The sequence below is a fragment of the Drosophila miranda genome (genome assembly GCF_003369915.1).
Source record: "Drosophila miranda strain MSH22 chromosome Y unlocalized genomic scaffold, D.miranda_PacBio2.1 Contig_Y2_pilon, whole genome shotgun sequence".
Lineage (NCBI taxonomy): Eukaryota > Metazoa > Arthropoda > Insecta > Diptera > Drosophilidae > Drosophila > Drosophila miranda.
The window spans coordinates 10,997,912-11,013,345 of NW_022881614.1; the positions used below are offsets into that span (position 1 = coordinate 10,997,912).

Here is a 15,434-nt window from a genome sequence, read left to right on the forward strand (position 1 = left end):
GAGAAGATTGGGGATACTGAGGGTCCCTATAAGACCTCTACAGTTTCAGAATATATGAAACCTTGGCTAGACCCATCCGAGGCGAATGGTCCGTCAGGACAGCCGGTTGTAGGAAACGAAGGAAAGAGAGAGACACGAAGCGGTCGTGTTTTCGTCGTGTCGTCGGGATAGAGCAGTAATCGGCTCTGAGAGAGCCGATAGCAAGAGAGAGAGATCAGTCAGTTGTCAGTTCAGCCACGCATCAGACGTACACGCATATAATTAGTCACAAACATACTTGTAAAACTTGGAGCTGTTATAATTTTAAGTCCAACATACTTATCAAATAAATGTTACTCGTTGCCATCAAGCAACTTAAACTACTACATGTATATCGATAGATGGTGAATTTCCAGCCACGAATGAACGGGCATATTTTCGGCTACCACGAGGTGCCGCCATAATTTGAGCTTCACTTTTACTGTCGAGAGGTTAAAGCAGGAGGACATACTGCGGTAAGATTATTTGGCAACATTGTGCTAGGTTATGACCGATGTATTTATAGAATAAAACAGAACCAGTGCCAGTACCGGCAATCAGCCAGCATAACTGCTAGCGCGGATTTAATTGGTGCTATTAAAGGCAACTCCGCGGGACCATCGACATGATCTTTTATTCGCAGTCCTAGGCAAGGAACTGCAAGGGCAATTTGTGCTGGAGTACAGGCAGTCAGCCACCTCCAGTCAGAGAATTGCCAGGGACGCAGGCAGCGTCGATTTGAGCTGGGCTGCAGGCAGCGGACAGGAACGCGGACAGCGTGTATATTTGGACTGGGCCGCAGGCAGCGACCAAAAGCAGACGCAGGCAGCGTCGACTAGCTGGAACTTCTAGGGAATAGAAGGATGCAACATTCCCCTAGAAGAAGTAACCGAATAATGGAGGGGCAAGCCACCCCCACAACAACGAGTGCGCCTTCGCAATCTGGAAGTAGTAGTGCAGAAAACAGGCCGCCGAAGTCGAAAGTAATAGTTACGTCGGCGCCGCTGATTCCTAGCCAAGCCACCACAGCCTCCTTGGTAGCTTCCCAGGAAGGAACTGGAAAGGGCAAGAGCCCAGAACTATGTGAGTACGCCCATCGATACCGTAATACCTAACGGGGTCGGGGCGAGCAGTGCGGCGTCACAGCTGACGCCATCTTGGAGTGGTCCGTTATTGTCTGTAAGCTAACGGGGTCGGAGTGAGCAGTACAGCATGCTCGCAGCCGCCATCTTATAGCGGACCACCGCTGCTTGCGAGTAGCAGCTATTTTACGCCATTTTGCGCAACCAGCACAGCGCAGACAGCGCATGGAGTGATGGCGCCGGCTGTAGGCATTTACAACGACACGACGCCGACGCCGCTAGCTGGATCCTACGCCTGGACGACACCAAATGGAAGCAGTGGAAACTATATGCCCCGCAAGCTTCCCGATCTGCCAGTATTTGGAGGTCAGCCTGAGGATTAGCCGATCTTCCTTTGTGCATATACTGAGACAACGCAAGCGTACAACTGTACAGACCTGGAGAACAACCAACGCTTGTTGAAGGCACTGAAGGATGAAGCCCGCGAGACCGTCAAGTCTCTCCTAATTCATCCAAGCAACGTAAGCACTGTTGTGGAGCAGCTGCGTTTCATATATGGCCGACCGGAGCAGCTTATACGCAGCCAGCTGAGTGGAATACGAGAGGTGCCCAATATTTCGGAGCACAATCTGGCGAAGATTATTCCCTTTGCAACCCGAGTGAGTAATCTCATTTTAGTGAATTTTAGTGCGTGGTTGACGGAGTATGCTAACGTGGGGTGTACTATCGTGGACATTGAAGGGAAGGAACCAAAGCGTCGATTGCTACATGCTAGCATCGACCAAGACCGAGGCGAGCAGCAAGACAGCCGTCTCAGAGGTTGTCCAATCTGTGGAGGGCAACATGCAGTTAAAGGCTGCGGAGACTTCAATGGAGCTTCTCCACCAGACAGGTGGAGGTACGTGAGGAGGCATCGACTATGCTTTTCATCCCTACAAAGTGGTCACATGACTAGATCCTGCAATTCGCATGGTGAGTGTCAAGTGAATGGATGCAGAAAGAGGCATCACCGTCTGCTACATTGTGTGGAAAACGAACGTAGAAGGTCGCCGCAACGAGGCGGTGAGGAAAGCTACAGCCAGCGAAACCAGCAGACAGCAGTTTCTAGACGTAGCCTGGACAGAAGGGCTCCGCAGGCGGATGCCCCCGCACAGAGGATATTAAATTGTGTCGACGCAGAAAGAGGCCGCCTACTGTTTCGTATACTGCCTGTAAGGCTGTACGGAGCAAACCGACGGGTGGATACATACGCACTCTTGGATGAAGGATCATCTGTTACGATGATCGACGACGTGCAAGGTGAGCATCGACATCTGAATATTCAGTGGTTTGAAGGTAGATCCTCCAGGGAGCTTACCAGCTTGGTAAGCCTGCAAATCAGTGGAGCAGGCAAGCCAATCCGCCATGCGTTGCGAAACGTGTATTCCGTTTCGAACCTGAGCCTGCCGATGCAGACTTTACGCCGACGAGATGTTCAAGGCGTGGATAAGGATGCCAGCCTACCAATGAGGCCCTACAGCAGCGCAGTGCTGAAGATACTCATTGGACTGGATCACGGACACCTAGGATTTCCACTTAGATCGAGACGGTTTGCCAGACAGAGACCGTATGCGGCTGCAACCGAGCTGGGCTGGGTTGTCTTTGGGCCGGTAAGTGGGAAATCAAACATGCCTTCACCACGGTCTTGCCTCCTAGCTGTGTCACTGGAGGACACTATTCAGAGGATGGTGTAAGACTATTTCGATGTCGAGAACTTCGGCGTGAAGCTATAATGTTACGGCTACGGGCTGGTTAAATCTTGTTGGCAATGCAGCCTCAGCAGGAAAGGGAATCGGGGTTAGTGCACTATACTGTGATCGATGATCACATGTTGTCCACGACACAGGTCACCCTAGATTCCGATTCCTGATCTTGTATTCACATCTTCTGCACAATTTTAGCTGACATAAATTTCCACTTTAATTCCTAGGCGTTGTCGATTCCGCATCAAGGATGTTGAGTTGCATCTCGCAAGATACGCTTAGAGGGCATTCAAAGTCGATACAGATCGTCCGTACAACGGAAACGCTGGTAATTCGAAGCGGCCAAAAATAAGACACTGGAGGTTGCGTGGGGGGGGTTAGGCGTGAGAGCGCCAAAGCACGGCAGACCTCCAGTGACCAAGAGATTCTGTAATAGATTCGGAATTCAGTGAATGTACCAAACCTGCTTTCCTCTATAATCACCTTCTATTTCTCTACGTAGCACTTTGCACTTTCACCACACAATATAGCTTGATCTTGCTTTTTTAGTCGATTCTCCGCCGACTTTCAGTTATGTAATTTGGTATGTATTATGTAATACAGGGACACGTGAACTTCCACTAGAGTTCGGCACTATTGGCACAGGCACAACCGAAGTGTTTTGGGAGAAAAATGGAATTGATCCGCGTGTTCACAGTCGCTGTCGGCTTAAGCGGCATAGACGAGCTTTAACGGGACCCTTCCATGGAATTCGGTCTCGAGAGACGAAAAAGAACATTCGAGCAATTAAAGCTCCATATTCGAAGTAGCTGTTTTTAAAGCCTTGGTGTTCGAACTAATCAAGTTGGCGCGTGATTTGAATCTGCTTTATATCTGGGAAATTATTAGGGAATTTAATCTGGGTTTGCTTCACTGGCCACTACAAAGCCCGCGCCACCAGTTGCAGGCAGCGACGACGAGCGGGCGCAGAAGATACTCGAAGATACTACGGTGAGATTGGGCCAACGTTACCAGACAGGACTACTATGGAAGGATGACCACATTGTGCTGCCACGGAGCTATGATATGGCGTACAAGCGGTTGGTCAACGTCGAGAAGAAGATGAAGCGCAAGGGGTCGTTCGCGCAGGAATACCCCAGGATCATCAAGGATTACGTGTCTAAAGAATACGCTCGACGTCTGGAGCCTAACGAGGTTCCAGTGGAAAGCGACAGGCTATGGTACTTGCCACACTTTGGAGTCGAAAACCCGAACAAGCCGGGTAAGATTCGGCTGGTTTTTGACGCTGCAGCCAGAGTTGGAGGAACATCGCTCAATTCGGCGCTGGCTAAAGGGCCTCAATATTATAAACCCTTGCCAGCTGTGCTCTTTCATTTTAGAGAAGGTTCTGTTTTAGTCTGTGGTGACATCAGGGAGATGTTCCATCAGGTCCTGATCCAACCCGAAGACAGATGTTCCCAACAGTTTCTGTGGAGAGATGGCGATGACAGAAGAGATCCTGACATCTACGAGATGATCGTAATGACCTTTGGAGCAGCCTGCTCGCCAAGCGCTGCGCATTACGTGAAGACTGTGAATGCTGAACAGTTTCGACATTCGGATCCAAGAGCAGTCAAGGCCATCATCGACTGTCATTATGTGGATGACTATGTGGACAGCTTTGCTACCGAGAGCGAAGCCATCAGCGTATCTACCCGAGTGAAGGAGATACATGCGAACGCTGGATTTGAGCCAGTTTTCATCCAGCTCACCAATTGTGGAGACGGCATTGGGCCCACCAGGACGAAGCGCGAGCGTTGGATGGAATGTGTTGGCAGGCAGCCACGGACGACTTCAGGTGCACTGTGAAGTATCATCGAGTTCCAAGCAGCGTAGTGAACGGCGATCGAGTCCCTACCAAGAGGGAGTATTTGAGCTTGGTCATGTCCACGTTCGATCCCCTGGGATTCCTGTGTTGCCTTATGATAACTGCGAAGTTGCTGCTACGAGAGATTTGGAGGCAGAAGATCCAGTGGGATGAACCACTTCCGGACGAGATATACAAGGCCTTTGTGAACTGGCGCTAGGAAATGGACGCCGTGAGACAGTTCCGATGTCCTCGCCATTACTTCGGGCGTGGACTCGTGAGGGCTATAGAAATGCACGTCTTCGTGGATGCAAGTCAGTCTGCATTCGCGGCAGTGGCCTACTGGAGGGTCACCTATGAGGATGACGACGTGAGCTGGTGAGCTTCGTATGTGCCAAAACGAAGTGCGCGCCGATGAGAACAATGTCAATCCCACGGTTGGAGCTGCAGGCAGCAGTTCTAGGAACCAGGCTGATGGACACTGTTAAGAGGGAGCACAGTGTGGCCATCAGTGATATCGTTTTATGGACGGACTCCAAGACGGTGCTAAGATGGATCGGCAGCACCCACCGACGATATAAGCAGTTCGTGGGCAATCGGGTGGCGGAAATCTTGGAGTCGACGAAGGTAGCCCAATGGAGATGGGTACCAACAGCCGACAACGCGGCGGATGATGCGACGCGTTCGCAATGCCACGTGGACCTCAGTCAGAAGTCACGTTGGCTAGGCGGACCAGCATTTTTGAGGCAGCCGGCAGGCAGCTGGCCGCAGCCTGAAGCCGGATTTAAACGAGTTCCGGATGATAACGACGAAGAGGAGATGCCAAGTGAGTTTTCGTTGGTGGCAGCGAACGACTTTTGTATTTCTCTTCAGAGATTCTCAAGCTACAGTCGGCTACTCAGGACTACAGCCTGGGTGAGGCCGCGGAGAACCTGTTGGTCAGACAGGCACAGTGGAAGCGACATTCGAGGACTGGCGCCATACATAGATGGCCCTGGAGTTCTGCGAGCATACGGCAGAGTGGATGCCGCATTGTGTTTGCCATACAGTGCGAGGAGGCCAATAATCCTGTCACACAAGCACAGTCTTACGGAGATGATTGTGCATCATTTCCACGCCAAGATGAAGCATCAAAACGTGGATGCTACGATTGCGGAGATCCGAACAAGGTTCTGGATTACGAAGCTGAGACGTGTACTACGGAAGACGATCTCAGCATGCAACGTGTGCAAGTTGCATCGGGCGCGGGCTGCGCCGCCAATAATGGGACCCCTGCCGAAGGATCGCCTGGAGGCCAATGGCTGGCCATTTAAGAATACCGGACTGGATTACTTTGGACCACTATTGGTAAAGGTATCGCGGCACACGGAGAAGCGCTGGGTCGCCCTTTTCACGTGCCTGACGACCAGGGCGATACATCTGGAGTTGGCACATGACCTGTCAACTGATTCCTGTATAATTGCGATACGGAACTTCGTCTGCCGTCGAGGCCCAGTACATAGACTGCGCAGTGACAACGGCAAGAACTTCATAGGAGCTGACAGGGAAGCCAGACGATTTGGCGACGTGTTCGAGTCAGAAAGGATTCAGCGTGAGCTATCTGGTCGAGGCATCGAGTGGGTTTTCAATTGCCCAGTGAATCCATCTGAAGGAGGAGGCTGGGAACGAATGGTGCAGTGCGTGAAGAAGGTTCTGCGCTACACATTGAAGGAGATAGCGCCGAGGGATCACGTACTGGTGAGTTTTCTGATCGAAGCAGAGAACATTGTGAATGGCTACCACGAGGTGCCGCCATAATTTAAGCTTCACTTTTACTGTCGAGAGTTTAAAGCAGGAGGACATACTGCGGTAAGATTATTCGGCAACATTGTGCTAGGTTATGACCGATGTATTTATAGAATAAAACAGAACCAGTGCCAGTACCGGCAATCAGCCAGCATAACTGCTAGCGCGGATTTAATTGGTGCTATTAAAGGCAACTCCGCGAGACCATCGACAATTGGATTTGCATAAAAAAAGGTTTAGCGAAAAAGGTCAAACAAAAAATACGTAAAATTCCGTTGAATAATTCTGGCTAACTTAGCTCACCCACACAGTTTTATCCCGTTGATGAATAAATTTTCCACAAAACTAACTACATTTATGTACTTCAAATTATTGTACTTTGACTAAAACTAGGTTTAAAAAAAGTTAAAAAATGTGCTGGTAATGGAAGCATTATTGCAGTCAACCGGAGTATGGGCGCTTGTAATTTTATATAAAGATACTGTTTTTAATACGTATATCCTGATCCCGATACTCATTGGAAAATTTCGTTGAAATATCTTTAAAACAGATACTGACTAGTTTCTGCTGACTAGAGCCTGGGATGACAAACATTTTTCCAAATCTATAATATCCATTTCACAGGGTATGAGTCTGTTGGTTATTTTCAAAAAGGCCAGATCTAACGGTAAGTAAAGGATTCGCTGTCATTTCAATCGATATTTTTATCGATTTCCGTTAGAACTGGAGTCGTCTGTCGGAATTCAAAACGTGTCGTCGGTCCCTTATCTGACGAATTGTTATTTCTCTTTTGAACAAATAAGTTAATGCCAGGTAAGCCAATTGCTTTTATGAAAATTCCGCCAATCATTCATTCAGCTGTGGTGACGTACGTTCCCAATTAAGGCGGCATTGTCGGATGTCCGAGATTGATGTGTGTAGGGGCCGAATTAAGGGAACGAGTGTAGAACATCACGGATAAGCATAGTTTTCTTTTGGTAATGCTTAAAAGTGCAGAGACATAGTAACTCCGAAAGTGGATCGTAAGCTGCAAGCTTTCCGAAAAGCTTTCTAAAGAGAGTCGGCGCGCAGCGCACGCATTTAAGCGAAAGACGTCACGTTTACCTTGACCCAAGAGAGTAGCGTAGCGTAGGGAGAGCATAGATTAAAAGCTTGCCCAAAAGTTCGCTCAAATGGGCGAAAGATCATCCGATTATGCAGTTTAAATTCCCAACATCATCCGATTATGCAGTTAAAGTTCCTAAGATCATCCGATTATGCAGTTAAAATTCCCCAAATATCATCCGATCTTCGAGCTTTTGGTTCGGTACCGCTTGGCTGAACTTGCAGAAGTTGGGCTGGAGTATTGACAAAGAATCGATTGATTAAAGCGGACGTGTTTGTGCTATACTCGGGAATAAATAAATATATATATATATATATTTAGCCAACGAACAGTTCTGGCAACTACGCCATACCTCGTGAACCGAGTTCAATAAAGACCCAGAATCAGGAGTAATTAACCAGGAAAGCAGTGTAAAGAAAAGAAAACATAGCTGGTATGTCCGTGATTAATTTGGAAAGTGTTCGTGGTAAAATATATATATATGAATTTGTGTTATAGGACGGCGGCCCGTAGCCACGGTACCGCTCGTGCGATCATCAGTCGCATAGGAGTGCATATACGGTGTGGTCTATGAGAGGAGTGTTGCCGGTGGATTGATAAGACAAGTAGTAAACCCGCGGGAGGCACCGAGCAGCGAAACCTGCAGCTTGACGTTGCCCGTCGAAAGCCTCAACAACCGTGTGGATGCACGGCGAAAACCAAGAGGCGCCCCCGGACCCTTATTTTTGGCGCCGTTGACGCCACCCGTTTATCGAGCCTCCAATGAGAGTGTAGTCCGCAGACCGACGTCAAATTTGATCGGCAACCTGAAGCCCAGCTAAGGAGTTAATTTACCCCATCTTCAAGTGATTTAGCTGCGCCAGCGACACCCAATAATGAACTCGAATTGATTGCATTATTGTTGGATTCTTCCGGAGGCGCAGTCCTACTCAGCCTGGCTGACATGTCTCTCGATCACGGCAATAGAGGACCATAGTTACTCGTGGATGTAACACAAGCCCCTTTTTCCTCTAGATTTCATGTGCCAGGCTAAAAACCATTCTCTTTCGTCACACGATGTATACAGTTTTATAGTTAGTTATGTAACACAGCCAACATAATGGTTTTTGGAAACTAATGGGTATGAGAGCAACATTAATTTTCCTTGAGATTACAAAGCAGTACACTCTAGTACGCTCATGTGCACATATACTCGTATTAAATATCTTTTCCTTTCCTTAGAATTATGCACCAACGTCATCATTGAGCTCAACGATCACGAATGGAAAAAGCGGTACTAGCCTACCAAAAGCGCTGTGAGTTTGTAAATAAGAACAAGTACATATATGCACTGAGCTGGGAAGTAACCTGCGTGTTACATGTAATTTTCTATTGATATTCCCTTTATAAATCCGTAACCATAATGTATTGGTACCTCTCACCCCTTTAGAATCTGTTACCCATATATGATGGTCATTTTTAAATCTTTATTTTTCTTAATATTTCTTCGCAATTCCTTACTAATATATTAAGCTATCGAGACACAACAAAAAAAATGGATTTAATTATAAGTTAAGAAAACTCCCCCCCAAGAATTTAGTTATATGATTAGGGATTTATTGAAATATATATATATAATGATATTGATTTTGAAGTACAATCCTAATATGTTCTAAATTCAGTACTCCGCCCTCAGAAAGGCATGATCGAAGTGGTGGGATGATAACTGTTTAACGTTATTCAAGGGTCTATACGGTCAGGTTACCTGTATAGCATAGGTCGGGAGGGTAGAGAAGATAGAGATACTCACTAACACCGGAGTTTCTCATCATTTGAGTAGAGTAATTGATAAGTATGTCCACACTTTCCACAAACAACTTGTTAGTCCCATAACCAATTCCTGGCTCCGGTTAAACCTGGATTCTGTTGTTAGTTTTATGTTTGGTTCTTCTTTTTTTTTTATTATTATTTTATTATTTTTAAATGTGCACCTAAAACATTATGCGAGTGTGTGTCAGTATGTGATAGGAGAGAGTAGAACGAACCCCGACAATCCGGCGAGCTTAGTCAGAGCATAGCTAGAGGTGCACACGAAATCTCTTCATACTAGTATGGGTAAACGACAGCTATCCCACACCTGCACGCTACATAATTGGCGCCCAACGTGGGGCCCGAAGGGACATGATCTCTCGTAAAGTTGGTACTTAACTTTAGTACCCATGGCATGTCATTCTGGGGCTAGGCTCCACCATAGCTCTATATTCCATCCAAAACAATAGTTCTCTGGTAATACTATACTGATAGATCTCTTCGGGTGGGAGTACGACAGCTGTTGCATACGGAACCTACGACTATTTTTCATGGTTGGAAAAGTCGACCTGTGTATAATCTGTTGTCTCTTCCTCCGGATGGACTAGCTTATATAGGTAGTTACAATATACTGATATCACGATATAGGACTCCACCAACGAGATAGCTAAAGATGTTGATTTAGGGAACTGCGGGAGTTATTCAAAAGACGGATACCCCGACTCAAAGTTATATTCATTAAATTATCTTGAGCTTGGCTGTAGAGATTCCTTTATCAAATTCTAGTTGGGTTAGGAAAAAGTCGCAGATTTTAGGAATCACGATCTTCTACTTATGATAAGTAGAGACTGTCCATTATCCGGACTTATACCTTCAAAACTGGTAATAGAACTGGCCAACATACACAACTTAATTACTCAACTATTCAAATCGAAACGTACAGTTAGTGGTAGACCACCTAGATCATGCCTGGAGAGGGCGAACATATTAAGTAAATTCCATATTCGTTAACTCATATTTGCATATTAGTTTCATAATTTTATTTTCATTATTATTTTTTTTTATTAAGAAATTCATACAAATCATGGCGGTCCACCGAAGTAATGAAAATTTAGCTTCGGCATTGATCAATCCAGACTCGCTTTGCATTATTTGCCAGGGAAATTTGCGGCAAGATTAGTTAATAGCTACCACGCCTTGTCACCACCGATTTCATAATACGTGCGTATGCGAACATTTGAAAAGCGAAAAGTCTTGTCCAGTGTGCAAGTCGGAATGCGAACCTGGTAGACTGCGTTACGAAAATAATACTCTAGCAGCAGAATTACACCTAAGCTCTGGCTCCATACCACCTAATGTTCGGGGAAACGAAGACAATGGGACAACTAGATCCAACCTTATTACGTAGAAAAGGGAGAACAAACAGCCGAGGTCGAGGGCGAGGAGCAACCCCTAAACGAGGAATGCAAACAAGGTATCAAGCTAGTTTAGATCAATATTTATCCGAGAGTCGACAGTCGATTAGTAGCAACGGAAATAGGTCACTTAGTAACGCTCAACCTGAAAACCTTACGAATTACATCCATTCGGTCATGCAAAATCAGGAGAAATCTATGATGGAAAACCTTAGTTCGTTCATAAAAACTTCCATCGAACAAACTATACAGGCCCAGTTTTCCAATATGAATTTAGCCGCAGCGGCTGCTACGGGTAACGGAGGTCCCTCAGAGTCACACAGTAATGTTAGACGAGACGTAGACAATGATAGTTACATGGTTAGAGGCGATTCCCAAGGAAGAACTCCTAGGAGTAGTCAAACAGCCGGAAATGTAGCACCGGCAAAAGCGGCAAATATCCTACTAAGCTGGCGTCTTAAATTTGATGGTTCTCGAGACGCAATGCACGTAGAAGAATTTCTATATCGCGTTCGTGCTCTTACAGGACAGACTCTGGGGAATGATGACCAGTTACTTTGCGACAATCTGCATCTGCTTTTCACAGGTAAAGCCAGCGATTGGTTCTGGGATTTTCATCGAAGAAACCACCAATACTCCTGGTCATCGTTCTGTACAGCGTTTAGGCAAAGATTCGACGATCAGAAAGATGATTTTGACCTTTGGGAAATGATACGGAAACGTCAACAGAAGGACAACGAATCCTTCGAAGATTTTCAGTCAGACATTGAGAAGTTAGTGGCACGACTTTCACACGAGATAAGCGAACTCAAGCTGATCGATATTCTTAAGCGGAATGCGAAAAGTGCTCTGCGATATGAGCTTTTGCATTTAAAAATACAGAATAGAAGTGAGTTGAGGGAGGAAGTTAAAAAGCATGAACACTTCTGTAAAGATGCTGGCAACTTTTTACAGAGAAACAGGGTAACTAGACCTCACGTATCAGAAATTCAGAGTGAGGACGAAGAACTCGAAGAAGAGAGTATCTCCGAGCTACGCCGCAAGCGGTTTGTTTGCTGGAATTGCGACAAAACAGGTCATCGGTTTGAAGATTGCGTAGCAGAACGCCGAGTCTTCTGTTATGGCTGCGGGGCGAAAAATACTTTTAAGCCAAAGTGCGAAAAATGTAACCCATCGGAAAACCGCAAGCGGGATGCGCAATCCAACACCATTCTGACGCATCCGGCAATGATGACAGAATGAAAGAGCAAACTTTCCAAGAAAACACCTCCAACCCGGATTGTCCAAAAATTCGATCTAATAGGTCCCTTGTAGAGGCACAAACCCAGACGGAGGAGATAGATATAGATGGTGAAAGTTCCCGTTCAGATAAGCTAGAATTAAAGTATCAACCAAAACGTTCGACCATACGATTAAGGCAATTCTGGACCAAGGTAAAGAAGGTGCGAAAAAGACTTGTCTCGTCGGTCCTTTTGAGCTCCGATAACAGATTATTTATAGAACTAAGCATAGAAGAACAAAACTTCATGGCCTTGCTAGATTCGGGGGCGACGATAAGCTGTCTTGGAAGTGAAGCCGCTAAGTCGTTCGCGCAACACGCCAAGGCAAAGAAATGCTCCGGAAATATTCGAACGGCCAATAATGAATCTTGTAAGGTAGTAGCGAAAATTACAGTTCCCATAACTTTTCGCGATCATACTAAGGAGATAGAATTTTTCATAATACCCGCCTTGAAACAAAATGTGTATTTAGGGATTGATTTCTGGATAGAATTCGGTCTTGTAGCAAGACTTTTAACGGATAGATCGGTGGTACAAGAATTAGACGTAGGAAATGAAACCAGGGCTTCGGAATCCCCGCCAGTACACGATCTAAGCAAAGACCAAAAGGTTAGACTAGAATCCGTGATCCATTCGTTTCCTTCGTTTGAAAGGGAAGGATTAGGACGTACGAAAGCTATCCAACACACGATCGAAATGGTACCCGATAGACCAGTCAAACAACGCCATTGGCCGATTTCACCCGCGAAGGAAAAGTTAATGTTTGACGAAGTGGAGAAAATGCTGGCATTAGACGTGATCGAGGAATCGAATAGCTCCTGGAGTAGCAATTGCGTTTTAGTTAAGAAAGGTACGAAAAATCGATTATGTTTAGATTCTCGAGAAATTAATAAGAACACTCGCAAAGATGCCTACCCTTTACCACATATTGATGGCATTCTTAGTAGATTACCACCAGCCAAATACATAACGGGACTTGACATGAAACACGCATACTGGCAGATTCCTTTGGAAGAAAAATCTCGGCACTATACAGCTTTTACCATTCCCAATAGGCCGCTTTACCAGTATAAGGTAATGCCGTTTGGCTTAACTAATGCCGCTCAAACTTTGTGCCGACTTATGGATCAGGTGATACCTGCACACCTCAGGAATCGGGTTTTTGTCTATTTGGACGATTTACTGGTGCTCTCAGATGACTTTGATTCACACTTGGTGCTGTTACAAGAGGTAGCGATGCATTTGCGTAAGGCAAATCTCACGATTAATATAGCCAAGTCAAACTTTTGTATACGGGAGATTAAATATCTGGGGTTCATAATAGGTTATGGTCAGTTAAAGACAGATCCGGGGAAAATAAAATCCATAATGGAGTTCCCGATCCCAAAAACGGTGAAACAGATAAGGAGATTTCTAGGACTTGCTGGATGGTACAGACGCTTTGTCGATAACTATGCCACCGTCAGCTACCCCTTAACGGAACTACTAAAAAAGCATCAACCACTTAAGTGGAACGCATCAGCTGAAGAAGCTTTCAATAAACTCAAATCCTGCTTAACATCTGCTCCAATCCTAGCCACCCCCGATTTTAAGAAACCCTTTTTGTTAATATGTGACGCAAGCACCTTTGGTTTGGGCTGCGTACTAGCTCAATTAAACGAGGAAGGGATAGAATTACCTATAGCGTTTATGTCCGAGAAACTTTCCAAGGCGCAACGAAACTATTCGGTCACTGAACTCGAGTGCTTGGCAGTGATTAAAGGAATAAAGAAGTTTAGAGCTTACGTAGAAGGACAGGATTTCCAAGTTATAACGGACCATGCGTCCCTACAATGGCTTATGAGGCAAAAAGATTTGTCAGGTCGCTTGGCCCGCTGGGCTATAAAATTACAGGGATTTAATTTTCAAATATCACATCGAAAAGGGTCCGAAAACGTAGTGGCCGACGCGTTGTCACGCCAAGATGAACCCGAGGTAAGAGAGCTGAACGGCAACGGACCCATAGTCGACCTTACTTCTACAGAGTTTAAATCGAACGAATACATGGATCTAATAGAACACATAAGGCTTAATCAACTTAAGTTACCCGATTTGAAAATTGACGATAATTTGGTGTATAAAAGAACCGAACCATCTTCAGGGGACGTGATAGCAGATAAACAAACTTGGAAGCTTTGGATTCCATCAGGCCTTACCAGCGATATAATTTCCAGGGCTCATGACCCCCCAGACGCTTCCCACAGTGGTATTGGGAAAACCGTTGAAAAGGTGAAAAGGTACTTGTTTTGGCCAAAAATGGTTACACAAATACGAGCCTATGTATCAAAATGCGACGTTTGTCGCCAGACCAAAAGTGCTAATGTCGTGCTAAGACCACCAATGGGTAAGCCAATGATTTCAGAAAGACCTTTTCAAAAGCTTTATCTAGATTTGTTGGGCCCGTATCCGCGTTCCAAGCAAGGGAATATTGGTATCTTAATAATTGTAGATCACAACACCAAATTTCATTTCTTATGTCCGCTCAAAAAGTTTACCTCAAGTAAAGTGTGTGACTTCCTAGAAAATATGTTATTTAGTACTTTCGGGGTCCCTGAGACTATACTTACCGATAATGGTTCGCAGTTTGTCTCTGGGAATTTCAAGTCATTTCTTACCAGATTCGGGGTAACTCACCGCTGCACTGCCATATATTCACCGCAAGCCAATGCCAGTGAACGGTTAAACCGATCCGTGTTAGCGGCTATAAGAGCGTACGTCGGCAAAGATCATACTAATTGGGACAACAAGTTACCTGAAATTAGTGCAGCGTTACGAGCCAATATCCATAGAAGCACAGGGTATTCGCCATATTTTCTTGCTTTTGGGCAGAATATGATTCTTAACGGAAAGGATTATGAACTACTTAGACGACTAAATCTCCTATCGGATGACACCAGAGTCGAATATCCAAATGTAGTACAAGTATGTCGACAAGCCGCCCAACAAAAGGTAGCTGAATCACACGAGCAGAATGCGAGGACATACAACTTAGGTAGCCGGGTCCGTCAACTTAAAGTCGGAGACGTCGTGTATGCCCGGAATTTTTGTCAGAGCAACGCTTTAAAAAAGTTCAGCGCTAAGCTGGCGCCTGTGTTTATATCAGCCAAGGTTATTCGCCGAGTGGGGACAATGTATTACCAATTAGCTAGCGAAGATAAGAAAAACTTAGGAGTCTATCACTTGAAAGATATTCAGCTTAAACCTTAGTAAATGGCCTTCTTCAGTTTAAGTCTCATTGTGAGAACAATTACGTCTTCAACTGTGGTGTAGGGGCCGAATTAAGGGAACGAGTGTAGAACATCACGGATAAGCATAGTTTTCTTTTGGTAATGCT

General features: G+C 45.6%; 2 protein-coding genes across 6 annotated transcripts; both read left to right on the forward strand.

Annotated features, from left to right (window-relative positions):
- The first annotated feature begins 322 nt into the window (after nucleotides 1-322).
- Nucleotides 323-2,925, forward strand: LOC117194202. 2 transcript variants are annotated; one of them, XM_033398857.1, is made up of 3 exons: nucleotides 323-494; nucleotides 545-1,759; nucleotides 1,842-2,925. In XM_033398857.1, exon 3 carries the CDS (start codon nucleotides 2,048-2,050, stop codon nucleotides 2,831-2,833), a length of 786 nt encoding a protein of 261 aa, XP_033254748.1. In that variant the 5' UTR covers nucleotides 323-494; nucleotides 545-1,759; nucleotides 1,842-2,047; the 3' UTR covers nucleotides 2,834-2,925. The 2 variants fall into 2 exon arrangements, with proteins under 2 accessions (XP_033254748.1, XP_033254747.1); XM_033398856.1 differs by having other exon boundaries at nucleotides 323-1,759.
- A 1,086-nt stretch (nucleotides 2,926-4,011) lies between these two features.
- Nucleotides 4,012-6,811, forward strand: LOC117193727. Of its 4 annotated transcripts, none has more exons than XR_004474665.1 (3): nucleotides 4,012-4,103; nucleotides 4,222-6,536; nucleotides 6,587-6,811. XR_004474665.1 is itself a non-coding variant. In XM_033398454.1 (3 exons), the coding sequence occupies exons 2-3, from the start codon at nucleotides 5,103-5,105 to the stop codon at nucleotides 5,999-6,001; spliced, it is 852 nt and encodes a 283-aa protein (XP_033254345.1). In that variant the 5' UTR covers nucleotides 4,012-4,103; nucleotides 4,222-5,102; the 3' UTR covers nucleotides 6,002-6,097. The 4 variants fall into 4 exon arrangements, 3 of the variants coding, with proteins under 3 accessions (XP_033254345.1, XP_033254343.1, XP_033254344.1); XM_033398454.1 differs by lacking the exon at nucleotides 6,587-6,811 and having other exon boundaries at nucleotides 4,222-5,514; nucleotides 5,562-6,097; XM_033398452.1 differs by having other exon boundaries at nucleotides 4,222-6,810.
- Nucleotides 6,812-15,434: the final 8,623 nt, after the last annotated feature.

Coding starts and splice junctions, on each gene's coding strand:
- LOC117194202 (XM_033398856.1), top strand. CDS start 2,048: ATGACTAGATCCTGCAATTCGCATGGTGAGTGTCAAGTGAATGGATGC.
- LOC117193727 (XM_033398452.1), top strand. CDS start 5,103: ATGAGAACAATGTCAATCCCACGGTTGGAGCTGCAGGCAGCAGTTCTA.